Raw genomic sequence first — 22,054 nt, forward strand, 5'->3', positions numbered from 1 at the left:
TTTTTTTTGTTTGCTGAATATGTTTACTGAAGAAACCCACTGACATAACAATGAGAAGAGAGTGCAGTTACCATGTTCCACAGGTCCCAGTCAAGATTTCTTTCTTTTCTCTCCCTCTCTCTTCCCGCCCTCTTTCTCTACCAAAATATGGCATACATTTGCAAAGTCAACAGTCATTTTGAAGCTTGAAATGTCCTGTAACTACCCTAGCAGGCTGGAAGAGATCGCCCGGGGAGAGAATCCTGTCATACAATTTTTGTGTGACAGGACTGACTAATCACTGACTAATCACTTTGACTGACTAATCACTTTGAGTGAATATTTCTCTTCCACCCGCACCAATTTGATTGACGCTGGTTTCATCCGGCTTGTAAGTCCTCGATTGACATCTAGTGTGCGCTAATCGACCGAGCTTTGTTTTGGTAAATATATGACTTGTAAAACTCATTCTAGCCTTCCTCAGTAGTAGTTTGTCATCCGGCCGTTTGATACTTTAGTCAGAGCCGTCTCAGTACTGTGTAGGGGCCTGAAGCCAGATTGGTATTGATCGTTTACAATTTTGTGTAGCAGCCAGGTGGTGCTGTTGGACTAACATTATCACTACATCTGTATGGTCTCCATGTTGTTTTTGACAATTGAGGGCAAACCTGGGCTACGTTTGAGTGGCCGTGTTCTTATATTCATGCTTACCCAGTGCAGCAGTGACAACATACAAGGAGGTACAGGTGAACAGCAGGGATGAAAGCAGAGTTTGAGAGTATCATGGAGTTCAGTATCTGGCATACAGTTGTCTTTGAAAATGATAGAACATGGATTTTGGCATTTAGGTCATCAGGGTAATGTCTGCAAGAGATCTTCAAAAGCTATATTACAATTACACCATAGGAAGTGTACTCTCTATGATATATGATATGATTTAATATTTTCTGCTGCTGAAAGTTTCCCTGCGGCCTAATCCAGAAATAGGACAATATGATGAGAGCAGAAAGATTAGTGGTAGGACATTTTGTAGCTCCCCCTTGTCCAAAACACATACAGTATGTATATAGAATTAAAGCAAACAATATATATTTGATTTCATTATGATTGACTCTTTATTTACGACGATGTCGTTGTGGTAGGCTTTTCTTTGTCTTTGTTTTTCTCCTTGTTACCTCCTCTAGTTATGTTTTGTCTTGATTTGTAAGTGGGTTTGTGTGTCAACTTATAGTCGATGTAGTAGATTTTGAGGGAGACTTGTGTCATAGTTTTAAAGATATTAATCTGTTTGACGAGATGGAAGGAGAGACTAAGGGCAATTCGTCAGATTCTAACAAGTGAAATATAAACAAAAATAAGTTAGTAAGTAAAGAGAAATATGCAGCCTTGGTTTGGCTGTGTCAGTGCTTTCTATTCATTCATTCATTTTCACTCATGTTACCACGAGTGATAGTGCAGAAATGTTAATCTCTGTGCTGCCCAGGCATGTTGCATGCATTGCCATTGCCATTTATAAGCACAATTACCCATAAAGCTACACAGGATTATCTCACGGTTTAACTTGAAGTTTGTTGTTTTAGGGTGTTTCTCTGTAACCTCACACTGTTCATTGTTAGCGTAATATTTGCTTTAGTCTCGTGTTTGAAGAAAAGCAAATACCAGAGCATGTGATCTGTTTTTGAGTGGACAGTAAACTAGTCCTTCACACTTCTTTATTCACAATTGTGTCATTCAAGGACTTTAACATTGTGTGATGCTGCATGTATATTTAAGTTAAGTAATTGGCTTTATTTTGTAGTAGAATTGTTCTCTACTACATACAAGACAAGCCAAAACTGGCCTTTACTGTTGGTTCAAAGAGCCCCATCAGTGTTAGATAGCCATGGAGTAAACTGCAGTGGGATCTTTAGACACATACAGGAATATGTAAACAAGCAACTTGTCTATGCAACCCCCTCAGCTGACCATTCCAGTCCTCTTTGTCTCTGGTAACATTCCTCTCCTGTGCATTCTTCTGCTCTGCCTGTCTCTGCAACAGCAGCGGGAACCAAGGCCTGTGTTATGACTGTTAAATATACCAAAACTAACTTGTGTTTTGGCTGATAAGATTGCTATGTTCTGTGCAATTTCAGTAGTCATCAACAATGATTCCCAGAAATAGTTTCATGATTCTCTTTTGTTCGACACTTAAAAAAATGAAAGCTGTTTCATACTTGGAGTCCGCATTACAGTTAGAACTTTTGTTATATTGTATTGCATTTTATGTTTGGTTCAGTTGGTTTCACACCACCTTAAAGGAAACTCATTAGATTGTTGTTGCATTTGACGTGGGTGTGAGTTGATCTGTGCACTTCACTATTCTTTTTACAGGATTTCATTTCCCAAGATATTTCCCAAAGTTCACCTAATTGGGGTTTTGCTCTTCTTATGGCATCACGACCAGCTTATGATTAAGCAGCAACCGTACGAAATCTGTGCAGATGTCATAATATGTTAATTTGTGTTTCTCATGACTCAAAATAAGCATTGTATATAGTATTGATCTATTTTATCTTTAAAACAATCACTTTATGTAAACCATGTGCAAAAGAACCTTTCTTTTCTGAGCACTGCACTGTGCACACTGAATAAATAATGTGAAAGAATTTAGGTAATGTTTCTTTAAGGCCTCTTCCCAAAAATCCCACTGCGTCCATGCTGGTAACACCCGTGGGCTTTAACCAGGTGGTGTTTGGTATGTGATGACGTAAACATGTTAAAGAGGCAAAGGACCAATTAAAATGAAGCTTTCAGTGCAGTTCAGGATCTTTGGGTTTTTGTACAGATATAACATATGGAATAGATTTGCAATCTTACTGTCATTTTTTAAACTTGAAATGTCTGGAAACGTTCACTCTTCAAAGACACAATGAGCTGAAAAAGTGACCAATCACTTCTCATGAATCAGATTCTCTCCTGCCTACACTGGCTTGATCAACATTTCATCCAATAGCAGGGCTTTAAAGCCTTTCAACGCACTGCAATCAGCTGCCGTTTGACCAAGCTATGATGCCATTATGCATTGCCAGCCGGTGAACATTTTGGGGCTAGCATCCGAACATGTAAAATGGCAGTGAGCAGAGTCAATCAATGTATTTCCTTGAAAATTAAGTAAGAAATACAGGTGATGGGATTAAGTACAAATATAAATTGAAATTCACATTTTAGCCTTTCTGAAGAGGTTTGACCATTACATCTCAGAAAAGTACCACTTTGTAGTAAAGAAATATTTAATATTGCTGTTTAAAAATGCTTCACAGTGGTTAAAATGCGGTGCCAATTTAGATAGGACAAGCTTGTTAAGTAATTTTGAACAGCCCACCAGATCCTTGTTTGTTGTAACTAAAGTGAATGAATATTCACCGTACCTATCTCAAGACTGTAGCATTCATTTAGTCTAAGCGTTTGTGTTCGTCTGTCTTGAACAGTTGTGGCCTTCTGCATCGTATTTATCTATGTATGCTAATTGCTCGCTGTTTATTCGGGGACAAACTATTAGAAAATATTTGTTCTGGAGCCCGCTTCATGGATTAGCTGACTTCATACTGATTTCATACACACGTTGGTGCTTCTTCTCTGAACTCACTTTGTTTTGGTAGATTTCACCCCACATTTTAAGTCAAGTGTAACGGGTGGGCGGCCATCTGCTTTGACCGGTTGGGTTTAAGGAAAATGAGAGAGCGAGAGACACAATAAAGAGTGGATAATATTAACTCTTGATTGTTAATGATTGACAGGGTCTTCATCTCTACAGGACAGGCTTCCACAAGAACCTGTGAGACGAGAGAGCACAGAAAACGCCGAGAAAGAAGTAGAGTTAGTGGAATGCTGTGATAATGCAATGACATGAATATGCACAGATAGAGAAGGGAGGAGGAGAGAGGAGCTCAGTGCATCATGGGAAGTCCCCCAGCAGTCTAGGCCTATAGCAGCATAACTAGGGGCTGGTCCAAGGCAAGCCTGGTTGGCCCTACCTATAAGCTTTATACAAAAGGAAAGATTTAAGCCTAATCTTAAACGTAGAGAGGGTGCCTGCCCCCCGGACTGAATCTGGGAGATGGTTCCACAAGAAAGGACCTGAAACTGAAGGCTCTTCCTCCTGTTGTACTTTTGGAGTTACTAGAAACCACAAGTAAGCCTGCATTCCAGGAGCACTGCTTTCTAGTGGGATAGCATGGTACTATGAGCTCTTTAAGGTAGAATGGAGACTGACCATTAAGAGCTTTGAAAGTGAAGAGGAGGATTTAAAATTCTATTCTGGACCAAGCTAAAATGATCTCTTTTCCTAATTGTGGTCAGTACACGTGCAGCTGCATTCTGGACTAACTGGAGAGTCTTTAGAGACTTATATGAGAGGCCTGTTTATCGTACATGGACATGCACAGATAGAAGAGGGGAGGAGGAGAATTTCTGATGATATCAGTGTAACTGTGGTCCGCATGGTGTCGAGTTTTAGCCTTACTTAAAGTACAGTATATTCCAAGTCCTTAAAAGAGGAGTACCTGCAGTATTAATCTACATTTAATTTATGGAATTCATAAAACACAAAGTTTAGCAAAAGGAGAACTGTTAGCTTTCAGCTGTATGAAATAAAGGTGATATTTTAAACTTGCCTCACATGCATTATCAATGTGATCAATAAATGTGATATACAGATTCTCAACAGGCTCAACCTCTGAACACTGGCTGATCTCTGGGACCACAAGGAGCAAATCAGGGTCAGAAGTTGTTCTAGTTTATCAGTATCATGATCTTCATGATATAGAGTCCAGCACTGGATAGGACAAGGTAAATGTTGAGATAAATCAATCAAAAACAAAGACTCAGGACCATTCAGCGCCTACAAGTTTGATTGACTGGATTAATTTTTGTTAACCTCAGATTACGTCCTCTTAAACATTAACAGGTAACATGTTGCAAAATCACACACATTTTGAGCATGCGTATTCTTGTCAATGTGTTTTATAGTAATAAACAAAAAGCAATAAAAAAGCTGAAAGCACCTGTTTAAATTAATACATGCATCATACAGAGACAGTTTCATTTATCTTGTATTTATTTTTTATTTGTGCAAAGCAGAGAAGTTATTTTACAGCTGATTCTATGCTGTAATGGGACAATGAATCTGCAAAGCAGTTTCAACCTAAACCAGTTTTAATATTTTTTTCTTTTGCGTTTCCTTTTCCGGGTATATGTGTGCAATTGCATAGATAGTTCAATGCTAAATCACATATGTGTTACAGTTCTATCAGAGCATTGATTAATTATATGCTGTATTAACAACACATGGTACATTCTCAAAAGTAATTAGAAATATAAAGGTACAAGCTTGCCATTCCTTCAATTTGAATGTGTTATACAATAGCTTGACAACCTATACTTTGAGTAGATATTACACAGATTAAGTTCAAACACTTCACTGAAACTTGATTGTTGTCGGTGGGAAACAAATTAGAATTTCATTGGAAAAGCCAATTAGTTTCTGATTTGGTTTTGTTGAATTAGCACATGTAGATGAGAAACAAAAAGTGGAATATACACAACAATTCCCATGATCTATATATACACCAGATATGCATTATGGAATGTACAGCACTGTAAGAAAAAAAACAAACAAAAAAAATTCAGTCTATAGTTTAGAGAGGACTAATGCATTTATCAATACCATTGTAACATATTTTCAGAAAAAAAGTGCTTTTGCATGGTATTGAAAAAGCACAGGCAGCTGAAAGGGCACAAGAGGGATGCACCAGTAAACACATTTTCACTGCTGCTATTCACCTTAACTGACAAACAAAATACTACTGGTGCAATGTTTGTGTCACTCACTATGTTTACATGCACGCTGTACTAAGATTTCCTTGTCGGTACTGCAAGTAAGGCAGAAATAAGAGCTAGGATATATACATGGACGGAATAAATAGGATTCCGTGGTTTGCCAAAGATACATTCGTATATGAGTATAAGGAGGTTCCACCAGGTGAGGAGGCGCTTGTGGAGGTGGCTTTACATGCCTCAGTAGATTAATTTATAGTCTGATCATCTATGCCTGTTACTCTGAGTAATTCTACACTGAATTCAGTCCCATTATGGTGTTTACATGACTTTTGAACAAAAAATGTTATATTATATTATATATAGTATAATCAAAGTTTTAACGTGCATGTAAACATACTGTATGTGTCTCCAAAAGATACATTTATACATCAAAACAATTCCAAACATAAAAAAAAATTCCAAAGGAAATATAAGGTTGAAAAAATACACTTATGTAAAAGAAAAACAACAGTTTACATAGTCACTGTTAAATAACCCCTAAAATGTTCACAATGTGTAAATCGTCAGATCAAAAAGTGCCACAGTAGACATTCAAACACCTCCAGATGGACCCGGTATCAGATAACTGATGTGCTGATCTGTTCATTCACTCTGTGGACATGGGTTAACACTGTGTAATCACCAAAATGCTACCCTGACACAATTCAGGTAGGTCACTTTTTTGACTTTGGCGACTTCCCCACTAAATCCTATTGGCTCACAGGTAAACAAAGAACAGGCAAGAATGAACGAATCCATAAATAAGTTCCAATTCACATTGATTAGCAGGTTAGTTCCAGTGGTGGTTGCACAGCTTTCAGTTGTAGCAGCACGGTCAGTGTCCCACACTCTGCACTTCATCCATCTTATCAAAGTCAACTATAAACCACACACACATACGAAGATAGGTGTTTCTAATCAGAGGTGGAGAGCAAATACTTCAATATTTATAGAGGAGGAAATTTAGGCTGAACTGAAATTCCGTCTGGGTGCTTCACCAAAAATTGTTTAGTATGACATTTTTATGACAAAGCCTTCTGTTGTCGATTAATTCCCCTCTACCAAACACTGAAACGAGGAATGCAAACAATGCCAACAAGCCATTTCCACCGAACTGCCAAAGCTCCACGCAAAGACAATGAACAAAAATTCTAAATATGAAGGTATGAATCATGGACTTTTCCTCAGTCACTTCATTATGAGTCTGTGTACGACACAGTACATACAGTATACTGTGATTTGATGAGGTATGACCAAGTCTCCGGATCCCTACAGATGAACCAGAGACTTATGATATCCGGTACGTTACATTCTATCTGATTACGAGTCTGTGTATGGCAAAGTATATCGTGATCTGATGAGGTATGATCAAGTCTTGGGGATGCCTGGATATGCTTTGGTCTTCTGGATTATGGGTACAATGGCAAAGCACTTGCACCAAGTCACATTGCCGTAGAAACCATGGAGTCCCATAGGGTTGTTAGCAATGCAATGTATAACTGTGCAATATTTTCTAAAACTCAGGAATGTGTCGAAGTAAAAGACTAGAATGAAGATGAAGAAAATGAAATATGCTCAATAAATGCCCTAGTTGCTACTCGTTAGCAACCATTTCCAAGGCCTGTGGAACAGTCGGAATGTGTTTGTGACTGAATGGGATCAGCGGCTGGAGGCAGTATGAATGTGGGGCCATGTCAGTTGTCAGCACAGCATTTCCCCTCGCTTCATTGGCAGAGGAGAACACTTTTGATTTTGGAGGTCATCTAGGCAAAGTCATATCAGTCAGTAAGGGCTTCAACTATTATTAGCTGGGAGGTGTGGAGACCTTGATTACTTGAACTTGTGACAAATTATTATCATGATGTCAGTTTATAAACCATTCAACTAGAAGCGTAAACCTCAACTTCTCAACTACACAAAATACAACATAACCTTTATGTGCCGTAGTCTAAGGCCAATGTAGGATACAACCACCCAAAAGAGAATCTTCACAAAACAAGTGCGTGATAACTGGATATCAATCTGACCTGTTGATCACACCGTGAATCCATGATCAGCCTGTCAGTAGCTGAGCCGGGCTTACTCACTCACATCTATATAAAATTAGCAACTAGCTGCTTCATTAAGCAGGAATCTACCAGGAGAAGCTCACATTTTGGTTCTTTCCCACGGAGTATTTCCATAAGGGAATGATTAATAACTATACATTGATGCAATGTTAACATTTTTAAACATAAATCTAGCTGGAAGTGAAATTCACCACTTCTTTGCTCAAAAAGGTAACCCAGGAGTTAGCGATACGGTCCGAACCATGCAGAAGCACAGCAGATCTGATGAGTGACGATGATAAGCACAATGTGTGTTTTGTTTGGGACCTCTGGGAAGTTTAGCAGTGTAAACTTTGAACTGATGGATTGTGGGGCATACACCAAAGATCCAAGCCTCATGGGCAAGTTTTGGCTTTAGTCATCAACACACGCCAATAGTAGCCAACAAATCCTCTAAAGGCAGGGAGTGCAAGTAAAGCATAGCTGTAGAATCTCAATCTCTATGTCCTCTTCCTGCAATTTGACCCAGTGTGATGTCCTTCTTCCTTCTTCTGCTTTAGACACCCCAGATTTTCTTCTGCTGGAAGTAGGCATCAAATCTGGCCAGAGCATACTCCTGAAACAGAATACAATAGTCATGTGTTTCTTGAGTCAGTTAGGACATATTGCACTTCTCGGAGTATACTGTACAGTGTTTACTTGAGTCAGAGAGACCGTAAACCTTCCTCTATCTCCCTGTGTTGAAAATGTGTTGAATGGCTAGCAGCTGCCTCACCCAACCTCCTCTGACCTGACTCAATGCTGAGATGGCAAAAATTCCATTCCGGCAAGTTACGGGACAAAGTGACACATTGTTATCCAGCGCCTCATTACTCAGAGGCACAGAGAGAACTTGAGGTCACAAAGGAGGCACTCACCAGGTATCCAAACTCAATGGTGGAGAGGCGTGCCTGGATGATGGACCACAAACCCCAGAAGAAATGGGAAGCCAGGGCGAACCTAAAACGAGACGAATGTTTAATTGAAATCAGTCTCCTAATGTGAGCCAAGGCTTGAGGTAAGTATCTTCAGCAGGAAACACAAGCTGCATCAGTGCTCACCTGTTCACCTCCACGTACAGCTCCTCCTTCAGTTTCATTTGGGCGTCTTTAGTCAGTTCAACAAACTCCGGGCTGGACTCAAACAGGTAGCTTTCAATGAAATGAAGCTGTACGGAGACACCGCAAGGTTAATCTAGGTTCTTAATGTGACACTGGTTATGATTATTGCCATGATTAAATAGTATATCATTATATTATAACGTTATTGTTCTATACAAACCTGCTGAGCCTTTGAAGGGTAGTTCTTAGCATCTACTTTAAAGAAGGGGAATTCCTCGCAGCAGTAGTCGTACATCCACTCACAGAAATGGTTGCCAATGTCAAATCCCCTGAACAGAGACAATGGCAGAAGAACAATGAGAAAAAATAATAAACAACAAACAAACTATAAAGAATAAGCTGTAGTGATACAAGGCATGCAGTCATCATGAAAAATGGTAGGGAAGACATATTTTCAGACCTTTTCCAGGACGTTCACAAGTCTAATAACCCTGTTTTAACCGAATGACACCAATAGCCACATGATTCAAGATTTTGTTCTTAGTTTTGTGTGTGTTTCCATACGAGAATATGACACTTTGTTGGTCGAGGAGGCAATGTAAACCTCTGGGCTACAAAGAAGCACAGGCGGCTGACCTACGGTTTTACTTGAAAATTATCCTTTGTTTGAAATATCACTGAATCAACATTGTGCAACGGATATTAGATTTAGACGACGGCAAATGTATTTATAGGGGTGCTGCCCTACATGTTCACTTGAGCATTGAGTCCCACAGCGTTATCATGGAGCTGGGAAACATTTCCAACACAATGCCTCCCACTCCTCTCCGGCCTCGAGCCTGGGAGTCTGTGACACAGATCATCTGCCTCCGTTTCCACATCCAGTTAATGTACTACAAGTCAATGACGAAATTCATATGTGTGTGTATATACTGGAGTGGCAGGGCATGAGAGAGAGTGAGAGACCTTGTGAACCAAGGTCAGTGTGAAATGCTCTATTTCCCTCACATGACTCATTCAGGAATTTACACATACACACAGTAAGGTAGACAATCAAGGTTCTGATAGGAAAGGGGTCAGTGGAGACAAAACACTCTCCTTCCGTCAGGTGAAATCTATTTTACTCTATTCTAATCTCTGTATCCTTCTACAGACAATAAAGACTGCTCTGAAATTCCTGGACCACCAAGGCCCTTGAGTGTTCTACAGGCCTGCCACATTGTTGCTATGAATTATGAATGCTAGAGGAAAGGAGATACGGCCAGGCTGCGGTTCCTCTCTCTCTCCTCCTGTTGGCTTATACGAGCCTCTCTCTACTTTTTCTGGCTGTCCACCACTCAAATTTGCATTCTGGATCACTATTAGCCTGGGGGATGGGAGTAAAAGATGGCTGTAGTCCATGTTCCACTCTGCTTGTGTGCAGTGAGGACACAGCATAGGGAGATTTAAACCAGTTACCTGTAATTGTAGCTGCTATATTCAAAGTCAATGAGCATCAGCTTCTGTTTGTCGGTGCGCTTGAGCAGCAGGATGTTACCTGAAAATGACACAGAGGTGAGAATGAATCAAATCTTAAATGAAAAGTAAGAATGAAAAGTAAGTGAACAACGTGGAGGATGTTGCCCTTTAGAAGTTTTACCTTCTTGACAGTCATTGTGGCAGAACACGACAGGCGAGTGGGTGGACTCCAGCAGAGACCTGAACACACATACACACACACACAGTGTACAAGTAAGGAAACATGAACTCTAATCTTACTCAAGATAAAGGGATTTGTGATGACCTACAGAGCAGGTTTGTCCATTTTGCCAAAGAAGAAAAACACTGAAACTCAAGCGAAACTTCTTTTAAGGATCAAATGTTGGTGAATCCTATTCCAAGTGGGAAAGACTGGCAGCTAACTAATTGTACCCGGTCATTCCAGCCAGCCAGAAAGTTGCAGATCAATGCTGAGATTTCAAAATCTTCACAAAATAGAAATGTAGTTCCCAGTGTCTTAAATGTGACAAGTTAAGGATTCTGTTTTGTATCATTGCACATGGAATCCCCCTTGTTTTCACTGTTGTTCAGTCAAAATTAGTAGGGCGAGACCTTGAGGTTTTAGCAACTGTGCTGGCAATTTGTCATAACTGTTTTGACCTTTGATGCACTACACAATTCATTATTTTTCTTCTCTGGCTCTGCACTGAACAATGAAGTCATTAGTTAGAACGTGATCCCCCCAGCTCTTGAATTCCACAAAAACAGATGTTAACCAGAGGGAAACTACTTCTACTACTCCTCCCCCATAATCCACTTTATGGGGTAAAGGCCATGCAGGAGTTACAAATACTGTAGGTTAGGTTACATAACAACATGTGTGGAATTGCACGTGGTGTGAATGTTCTGTGTTTAGGTAGGCAGGAACATACTTGAGCATGTGCATCTCATGAGGCAGGTTGTAGCTGAGCAGCCTGTTGAAGTGATGAAGGTGAGACTCCTTGGTGAAGTTCAACCTCATGACTTGGCTCAGGTACCTGGAGAGAGTGTTAATGACAGTTATTCTCTTTCACTTAGACATTTGCCTTTTTGTAAACTACAAAATGAGACACAGCAAAGTTTGGCTACACTATCTGAATGTCATTGGCCAGCATGTAGACAGTAACGAGTACATTTGAAACAAAAATGGATGCATTAAGCTTTCAAGGCAGGGCAAGAAGTATTAGTTTGTCTTCCTGGATGCATTTCTATGGGCATCAACCTCAGGTTTAACCTTTGGTCCTATTTAACCCCCAGGCTTTTACGATATTTCAGTGTTTTGTGTTATCAAAATCACTGATTATGCTACAGCAACACGAAAAATTGTGGATTCTTTTCTGAATTTGCATATAACACGTAATTGCAAAAAGCTGGAAAGCTAGAAGCTGTAAAACCGATATAGATATAACACAAAGTCTTGTGTCAATCAAGTGTCCCTACAGCAAGTTTGTATTTTTGAGGCAGATTGTCCTGGGCGTGTCAATAATAGTAATAGTAGCTGTAGTAGGAGTGAAAGACAACGAGAGCGTAATGGAAGTCGTACTATCATAGCAGTGCGTTGATATTACTTTTGTTCATTCAGTATCTGAGCTAATTACCAGACGATGATAAAGACAACGAATCCTTTATAAATGGGATAATGCACTGAATTTGAGCCACAGACAACAAGCATTCATGATCCTCCATTGTCTATGAATCAGACTCTGTGCCACTCATTGCTCTGATGTAATCACAACTACCAAGGTCATGGCCAGTGGAAAGATACAGAAAATCCTTTTAGAAGATAAAAGTTTTTATCAGTCAATTATGTCAACTGTAAGAAATAGTTGTTCCTTTTTAAGTCATAAAACTTTCTGTTGCAGAATTGCACGTCTTTCTGATTATATAATGCTTTAACATGAGATCCTATCGCTGTATTCCTACTGAATCGAATGCTAAATCATCATTGAATCCACCATAAAAGAGGACGGCGCAGGCGGCTAATGCTAGAATAATATGAACTATGAACCCAAGCTGTGACTTTTATAACACGACCACATTCCAACTGGCATTACAGACAAACTAACACGTGGTTATTTCTCTTCTCTACCCTGACTCATCCTGTCCCGTCTGCCACGTGGCAACCAGGAAGTGATAAATGGTAAAGTGGTGCTTTCAATGAATGTCAGAGAAAGTGGACTTTGAACTTTACGAGCACATACTGACAGACATTGTGCAATTCCAGCATCATACATGTCCAAAAACTGCTTCAAAGGGAAATTCCATATAGCCAACTGCCTCTTTGTTACTCAATGTCGATAAGGTGTGATAGGATGTGACCTGGAATCTGTACTGTAATTTATCTTCTCCAAAGCGAGACAGTACAATACAGTCTGTTACATACTGTAGGTACAGTATCTGTACGATTTCATCATACATATGTAATAGAGGCATTGACTCTAACCCTTTAACTGCCATATTCAGTGAGCCTAGAGGGGGTGAACAATAACAAACTGCTACAATGCATTATGTGGTGAACTGACACTAGCCAGAACAAAGGGACTTGATATCCATGAAGTTGCGGTTAGACAAAATAAGATAGGCTGAGACTTAAATAACTTACTTGTCCATGGTTCCAAACAGCCATTTGGGTTCTTTGTTGAAGGGCATCCTCATACCGTGAAACTTGGCCATCTTTTCAGCAACCTCTGCTGAAAGGCTGGGGTCACTCAACTCAAAGGTATCCAGTTTACGGCTCTGTCACAAGATTACAATCATTTGTTTTATTCACAACAAGTATAACAAGTGACTACACTAATCAAAGATTTTGAACCATCTACCTTTAATTTAACCATTAATCATGCAGTGAGACAACAAACACATGAACACACAAACAAGTTTCAAATAAGATGGTGGCTTACAGGAATGTACTGCTCCAGTCGGCCTTGAGGGAAAATGCCATAAAGCTTGGGTCCTAGCTCCCTCTCTGCCAGGATAGCAAACATCACACTCTCCAGGACCATAGCCTCTGCCCCCTACAAACACAGAAGCAAGTGTTTTCAAACGCTTAACGGCTCTACATTTATGTCGGCAGCTCACATAACCACCACCATCCATTAGTGCTGTAAGGTGCAACAGAAGGAGCAGGAGTCAGGACACCCAACAGCTTTTCTTGGGCTGAAATGTCCGAAAACATGAAAATCGGAGTGAAGTTGGGAGTGAGATATAGATTGGAAGGCAAGGATGAAACCATTTGTATGTGTTAATGGAAACGTTGAGCGGAGAGAAAGGTTGGGTTAGTGGGGATTGCCTGTCAGAGCAGTGCGGAGAACCCAAGGCTATGTTTAGACTGAAGGTATGAAGTGGCCAAGATCTGATTATTTTTTGGTCAGATGTGACATTGATCTGATTTTTCGTACAATAGTGTGAACAGCAAAAAGAACACGTGGAATCTTATCTTTTTATGTCAGATTTGGGTCACTTCCATATGTCTATAAGAATCCCCATAAATCCCAATAAATATCTGACTGAGACAATAGAGCTGCAGTCTGACCCATCAGATCAGAATTCATGCGATGTTTACATCATTCCAACTTGAAATTTGTCATCATTTCATGCTGGTGGGTCTTCTGAAAACAAGAAAGAAAATAAACAAGATGGAGGACAGTGTTAATCAAGTGGAGGGACAATGAAGTTAGAGATATAATAAGTATAATAATATCTCTCTTGTTTTTGTGTTTCTTTATTGCAGGCACGCCAGGATAGGGGTATTACTGTTTTTTATATTTACATTTTTACTTTCTTTTCTCTATCTTCCCTCTTTGTCTCCCGCCCATGATGTCATTCTGTAAAAATGGCACTTGTGAGATTGTTGTACGACAGTGCGACCTGATGTGACCTAAAACTCAACGGTTACATTGTCAGATATTGCAAACAGGACGTTGTGTGGGAGAGACTCTGTGTGTGAGGAGCCTCATCAGTGCAGACACCACAGCAGAGATCTGACTAAGCAGGCCTTCTTCTCTACTGCTGCCTTTGCCTTTGACTGTGAAATACCCAGAAAACACCTAGCATTGATTATTATTATTTTTTTTTTTTACTTCCATCAGAAGTTGATCAAGTCATTCTGCAAGGGTTGCACCTGTGGTGCCATTGTACTGACAGCATGGAGATCTGTGACTCCAGGGTTAAATTGTCACGTCATCATACCTGACATACACGTATGTACCACATATCATTATTGCTTTTGTTTGTTTCTGTTTTCCTTTTATAACTAGTCCCAAAGGCTATGATCAGAGTCAAATGTGTACCAAATTGTGATTAAAACTACACATTTTGTTTACATGAACTGCCGGATGAAAGTGCCATAACTCCTACTGCGCAACAGAAAATAATCAACTGTGTCTTTAAATACTGCGCACTGGGATCCTGTCTTGTGGTGCACTCTTGGCAGACAGCTGACTGCAGAGACAGAGATTTGGACCTGAACACGGGGTCTTTGGCTAAAAGCCATGGAATGTGCTTCATGCCAGCCAACCCGCAGGAAGCAGCTCAAAGGAAACAATGCAGCTTGGTTTGTGGCCTGCTAGAGGTTACACATCATTTAAAAATGTTTTGATGATGAAATATTTCTGAAAACTACACTCACTGATCTCTCTCCATATGATTCTTATAAAGTATAATCTCTTATGTGGGTATCAACATATATTGTCTTCTTTACAGTCTAAATGAGTAAACCAACAGAATAACAATGTAACAAGTTGAAAAATTCCCTAAAAACAAAACTGAGGCAACAATGTACGTGGCCCGTCTCATTGACTTCCTTGTTTTCCCATAGCAGGATACACTTTGTCACAATAAAAGATAATAAACATTGGCCAAATCTGTCTTTGAAATCAGGTGTCCCAAAATGCACTTTATTTCCTATGACGCCATGAATCCCACATTTGCCATTGCAGTTGTACTCACCCGTGTAGCAAAAAGAAAACAAATAAGAATCAGTAGTCATTGCATCGTTACTTTCTATTTAGAAGTACATTTAGCTGTGTGGTTTCCTCCATCTTAGTCAGCCCCTCATAGCATGTGAGTATTTGAACACAAGCAGTGACGTGTGTGTAGCAGTGACATGTGTGTAGCATATGTGAACTCTCCACCCTGAGTTAATCTCCATTGCTATAATCCTATCCCAGAGAAACTTTTGTAGGGAAACTTCCAATTGTACCTATTGATAGCAAGTAATGGGATTTTCCTTCTATAAAATTGCTGTATTATTTATGAAGGAATTGACCAAAACAGTTGGGGCCAAAACCTATCCATGTATTTCTCACCCAAATCAGTTCAGAACAAGGTAGTTAGCATCAATAGCTAAAGACCAGTAAAGCGTCTTCCAGGTGAGGTAATCCAAACACCAATGCAAAGAAGAAGAATTGGTACCTTGACTTAGTGAATAAAGGCTGATTTTAGGGGAAAGGGAAACTGGTGCCAAGTCAGTGCTTCAGAATCGCCTCATTGTTGAGTGAGATTGCAGAACAATAACAGCGGCAAAAACAAAGATGACCTCACCTCAATTACATGACGTGGCTAAGTGGGTCATCCTCATAAAGAGAGGGTGAAGTGTAGCGGAGATCTAGGTCAAGGGACAGGAGCCTTAGTGGTAGTTCAGGCTGCCAACCCGGATTCTCTATACATGCTTTGTTTAAAATTCCTTTTACAAAACATTTGTGGTACTTTGTGAATTTCAGTTCTTGAAACAGGTCCAGGTGCTACCACTGAAATAAATCACTTACAGTTAAAAATACAATTCCACTGTACCGGGGTTTAGAAAAGGACAGATATAGTTTTAGTTTTGTTTATTACTGAAGTTCAAAGCCAAACATAGGAGTGCTTTTCAGGCCTAGTTGTGAAGAACAGCCTCAGGAATTCACATGACTTGGCCAGATCATGCTTGAATCCCTGCGCCAACAGAGAGTTCAACTCGGTTAAAAAGTTTCAGACTTCAGGGGTGGCTGAAGCATGAGGTGTTGAGTATTGTGTTGATTGGTGACGCCGGCATCATCCGTTACTTACTTGGAAGAGATTTTCTTTGTTTGACTGTCTGGAATCCCCCTTATTACAGGACATCTATCAACAAAAGAAAAAGGGAAGAACTATCCATGAATACATGTGAGGCTGACCTTTGACATCAAAACCTAGCCATGAGACAGTACAGTAGGAGTTCAAACGCACACCAAGGGTGCAATCCTCTGCGTTGTCATGTACCAGACTATTTTGCCCGACTACCTGCATACCACAGCAGCTAGAAACAGAGAGCTGAGACAGAGTTGAGATAGTGTAAGACAGAGAGAAGGTGAGAGACAGGTCTAGAACTACTCGAACACACTGTTGGATAATGCATTCTAGTGCTATAAAAAAAAAAGGGACAGCATATTTTAGCTGGAACTTGGTGCATCTATTTATTATCCAACGTGCTATTCACATACCTTCATTGTCAAGAAAGTCTGGAGCGTAGTTAGGGCTTGTTTAATCATTACTTACTTAGCACTCCGACAGTGACATCTCAGAGTTACTTATTTATATTAGCTTTTGGATTAGACTTCACTCATTCCTGCTAAAATGTTGTGTCCTGACAGCGATGGCTGCAGTTACCTTGGTGAAGGACACCATGCTTTTACTCTCTCGGGCATCCCCGGCAATAAAATAGAGCCATTAACAATTACACAGACTTCGGTAAATACCAAATGCAGGACACATTGGAGGCCTGGCTAATGTGCACATAAAAATAACACACTTGGCAAATTCTAAGGTTGAGAGAGTAGACATGAGCCAACAATAATAACCCATGAAATTCTGATTATTTTAGTTTTTGCTCTTTAAGACTATTCTGTCTTTGTGTTAATGTTCAGAAAAAAACTGTACAAGCTAAACACAGTGCCTCAAACTATGAAATGCCAGCATTCTAGCCTTCAGAAAACTGCAATGTGCTGTTTTGGGGATATTAAATATAATGAAGTCCTTCAAGTCTTGTCATTTGATATTTGCACAAGAGATCTATAAGCTCTGGTTTGTTATGGTGATCTGTTATCTTTAGGGCAATGCCGTTTGATTATCAATAGTGCTTCTCCTTTAGGGGGCTGTGAGGATGTGAACTGTGGACACAGCAGCCACGTCAATTGCAGGAGATAAAAAGCACTTCTATCTCTCCGTGTTAACTGCATCCACTGTGGGACTGCTGAAAAATACTGTATTATCTCCCTGTTTATGTGTGAACTGTGAAGAAACAAGAAACCAAATTCCAAAGAGGCCAGGTGTCGTCTGGTTTTGCAGCTGCATGAGCCAAAATCCTGTAGACTTATTCTCAGGTCGCTCTTTTTGTTCATGGGTGCAAACTCAGCTGACATCTTGGATGTTTAAGAATCGCAAAGATTAAAACAAAACTAAAAAGACAGAAGAGAAGATAACATAAAGAACTTTGTTTTCCCTCTATCCCGCGTAGTGCGACATAAGTGTAGCACACGCTACGAGTGTGTTGCGTTTTTGCATTAGGCTGAGATTTCAGAGATCTCATACTGTACCGTGTTTTTTGGTGGGTTCACCTGGGAACAAGAGTGCTCAAGGCACGCTCCTTTGGGAAGCCTACGGCAAAGAACACATGCATGTACAGCCATGGGGGTACATCACTATGTACAACAATGGCTAACACGCGCACTCACTCTCTCACCCAAACACACACACACACACACACACACGCAAACACAATACTGCACATGCATGCATACACTCACATAAGCACATGATCTGCAAGCATACACACCCACACCCATACACACAACCTGGTAGCACTGTCACATCATTCGGTAATTCTGGCTGCCTTATTTAATAGAAGACTCAACGAGATGTACTCTGCCTGTCACTCTATAGCCATAGCTGTTTTGTCAAAAGTTGTGAAGACGGATGTGTTCCTCACTTGCAGGATGGCTCCATACAGGCGCAGCAAGATGCTCCTCGGTTCATCCCCAACAGTGTCCAGGCTGTCGGGGATGCTGCACAGGAAAAGCTTGTTGCTCAGACCACCTCTGTAGGACAAATGGGAATGGAATGGTCACAGATATGTAATTCATGTCAGAGGAGCTTGTGTGTGTGTGTGTGTGTACTGTCTGATGTTCTATGCTTCTATGTTAAGTTTACTGAGCCATTGATGTCAAATGCACTTTAAATAAAGCTGGATTGGATCCGGCTTCACTCCCAAATTACAAGTTGTGTTCAGTCTGAGTACTGTACTTTGTAACCCCCTAAAGACACGTCAAGAGGATCCTGCAGGTACGATGAAGCTCATTTCCAAGCGAGCTGATTGGTCAAGAGGCGGAGCTTTATACAGTATGTCACCCCGACTAAACTCCAACTAATACTGCTCCGGACAAGGATTGCTGTAGAGCATATGTTACCATGGCGACAGAGTGAGCTCAGAAGTGAGTCGGCTTCTTGATAGGAAAAGTCCGACTTGAGCTTCAATAGAGCTGACTAAGCTCTTAATCAAGCTTTGTATGTACAGGCCCTTAGCCCGGTTGCGGTGTTTAGATTTTGTCAAACCAGCTAACAAACAAAGCCCAATCCCAGTGTAACATTATCTCAGCTTAGCGCAGTCAATTCTTGGCTTATTGTAGTGGGACTCCCTTTGTTGCCTCTTCATCTTAAATGTACCTTTTCAGCAGGTTTCCTAAACAGTGTTTCCTACGGGAATGACTAGACAACTTCCTTTCCAACTTTACTTTCCTTAATTTATTTGGAAAACACAATATTAAGATGTCACAAATGGGGTAAAAATGCTGTTGCTTCAAACAGTTTGACTCTTTGAGTAACAACAACATCACAACACTTACGATTTCTTGTGACCTGAAGTTCTTTTATCTACCTATGTTGAAACGCACTTATTGGAAGTCGCTTTGGATAAAAGCGTCTGCTAAATGATCGTAATGTAATGTAAAACAAACTAAGTCACAACATTGACATCACATTTAAAGATCACTAAATGATGAATGATGCATTTTAGACTAAAATGAACCTTATGAACAATCTATACCAATAATACATTATTTTTACCAAAATTTTGACTAATAAGCTAGATAAATACGTCACCTTGTGATGGCTGATAGGAGGGGCCCTGTTTTATTAAATGTTAATGTATAGTATATACTGTACATTTACACTATGATGGTATTTGATCTACAATACTCATGTGTTCCATTATTTACTCTGTCTGCAGAACGCCGTCACTTAAATTTCACTACATGTTCCTTTACACAAATATACATACATAATATACAATAGAAAGGATTAACCCTTTATTCTCCACCAGTCTGCATCCATCGACTCTAAACTACTACAACAGAAATTTGGGCCTATTTTAGCACATAGGAGCTGTCGGGGGATGTGTTTCTTGATGTGAAGACACTCGTACCTTATGATGGTGATGTTAAAATCGTCCTCAGCCAGAGTCTTCCACACACCGTGGAGAAACTCCCTGCACCACAGAAACGCATTTCTTTGGGTGTCCGTGTCGGGCTCGTTGGGGCGGACCAGCTCCTTGCAGTCTTCTGGGGTATCGGGCTGAACCTGCAGGGCGTGTTCGGTCACCAGAAGCCCCAGTGACATAGACGGGGAGGAAGAAACACCGTTGATAAATTTGGTTTTCATTTTGGATTGGAAACGCAGAAAATGAAGCTGACCCCTCTGTAGCGAGTTAGCTGATGTGACCGCTACTTTATGACGCAGGAGGCTTTATTTCACACGTAGATTTATTTTCTTTTAGCGATGTGTAGAAATAACTTTCCTTTCGTCTTTCTACTCGAAAATATATCGGTAACTTGTTCGTCTAGCTTCAGCGTGAGGATGCGCAGTCATAAGACGGATGAATCACCTTCTACCGCATGAGCAGATCTAATAGACGCGTTGGGCGTGGCCGAGAATGAATCACGTGACCCTCTCTCTCTCCTCATTGGTTAATCCCAGACACAGCCCAACGGCGACCCAAACAAACCTCATGCTGCGTTCGCGTGCTGTTTGTTTTCCCACAGCCATTTACATAATATGATGAAGTTAAACAAGAAGGCTAACGCTTCACACATCACGTGCAGGGAAATGTTATGTAAGCACAGAGGGATGCTGAAGTCAGATGTAGTCAGTATACAACGTTAAGTTAGGCAATTAACAATGTTTAAGCAATGGGAAACTGAGAATGTGGGTCCTTATGGTATTTTGGGGTATTTAAGATGAATAAATTGATTATCGAGATTGTCAGCAATATTGTTTGGTAAATCAGATAATAATATAATAATAGTTGCCATATATGAGCACATTTACTAAGTGTGGTAGATGTAATTAGATGTAATAGATGTCTGGTATTTAAGCATTAAACGCAACATCTATCAGAAATACATGTCATATGCTATTTATCAAAGGAAAGTATGGGTGAAAATTTGCTGTATAGATAAATATGCACTGTCACTGTAAATACAAGAATAACACTGCAAGCTAAAATGGAGAGTCCGTGAAGGCAGCATCCATCTGCATTATTTGCGTTTCCATATTCTGTCACGTAGGCTTATCCAGGGAATCCATACAGACCTGGCTGAAAGTTAAATATAATTTAATTTCAATGAAAAACATTATTTAAATAATAAAAACAAATGACAATGGCTTGGCCTCTTCAATTAGTATCACAGGTGTCTTCAATCTTATCATCAGTCATTCCGCCTATGTAAATGTAACCACTGTCCTCTGATGTGGCTGAAAGAGAAAAATAACCCAAGATTCAACAGAAACATTTATTTGAAGGATTAAATGGTGGAAGAAGAACCAATGGAAATCAAAGCACACACTTTTACCATCAGTTGCTTTGACCCGAAGACCGAGGAAGTCCCACTTTTGATAGAGAAACATAATAAAGCTTGACTGGATGAAACAAAATGATAGCTTTTTTGTAAGTCACACCAACGAAAAGGACACCATCCCCACTGTAACATATGGAGAAGGCTCAGGTAAATTATGCGGTTGCTTTGCTGCGTGTGGCACAGGGAGTCTTGAATCCGTGCAGGGAACAATGAAGCTCTGTCTTATCGTCCGCTTAGAAGTAATGAAGTCGCATTCAGAGCGACACAAAGATGTCAATATGTTACATTGAAAATAAAAAGCAAAGAGAGTGGATGTCAATAACTTTTGTCAGTTTAAACCTGAAAAATAAGCTGCATATAAGCATGAGGAATACCACATATTTAAGACAGACACATAAAAAAAACCCGACCAGAGTTTGCCAGAATATACTCTATGTTAACACAAACCTACACAGATGTTCCAAAGAAAAGAACACCTTCACTCTGGAGGCCCTGTGATTTATTGTGGCTGTTTTGCTGCTTCTGGTATTAAAACTATGCAGAATAATGAAAACAAATGTCTACTGAGGCAATTTGGAGAGAACATCCTGCCTAGTGTGAGGAAGCTGTGTCCCAGCAGATCCCAGCTCCTCCAGCAGGTCACAGGCTGTGTGTGCTATTTACCCATGACACTTTCATTGTTGAAAAT

General features: G+C 40.2%; 1 protein-coding gene across 1 annotated transcript; it reads right to left on the minus strand.

Moving 5' to 3' along the window:
• Positions 1-5,430: 5,430 nt before the first annotated feature.
• Positions 5,431-20,410, minus strand: chka (choline kinase alpha). Its single transcript, XM_076141943.1, has 12 exons — positions 19,935-20,410; positions 18,444-18,552; positions 16,547-16,600; positions 13,402-13,515; positions 13,104-13,237; positions 11,395-11,499; positions 10,623-10,681; positions 10,442-10,520; positions 9,204-9,312; positions 8,984-9,090; positions 8,801-8,882; positions 5,431-8,499 (listed from the first exon to the last, which is right to left on the minus strand). The coding sequence occupies exons 1-12, from the start codon at positions 20,168-20,170 to the stop codon at positions 8,440-8,442; spliced, it is 1,248 nt and encodes a 415-aa protein (XP_075998058.1). The 5' UTR covers positions 20,171-20,410; the 3' UTR covers positions 5,431-8,439.
• Between the last annotated feature and the right edge of the window lie 1,644 nt (positions 20,411-22,054).

Source organism: Genypterus blacodes, unplaced genomic scaffold (assembly GCF_046128005.1).
Source record: "Genypterus blacodes isolate CSIRO-AG114 ecotype Tasmania unplaced genomic scaffold, CSIRO-AGI_Gbla_v1 ptg000021l_1, whole genome shotgun sequence".
Taxonomy (NCBI): domain Eukaryota; kingdom Metazoa; phylum Chordata; class Actinopteri; order Ophidiiformes; family Ophidiidae; genus Genypterus; species Genypterus blacodes.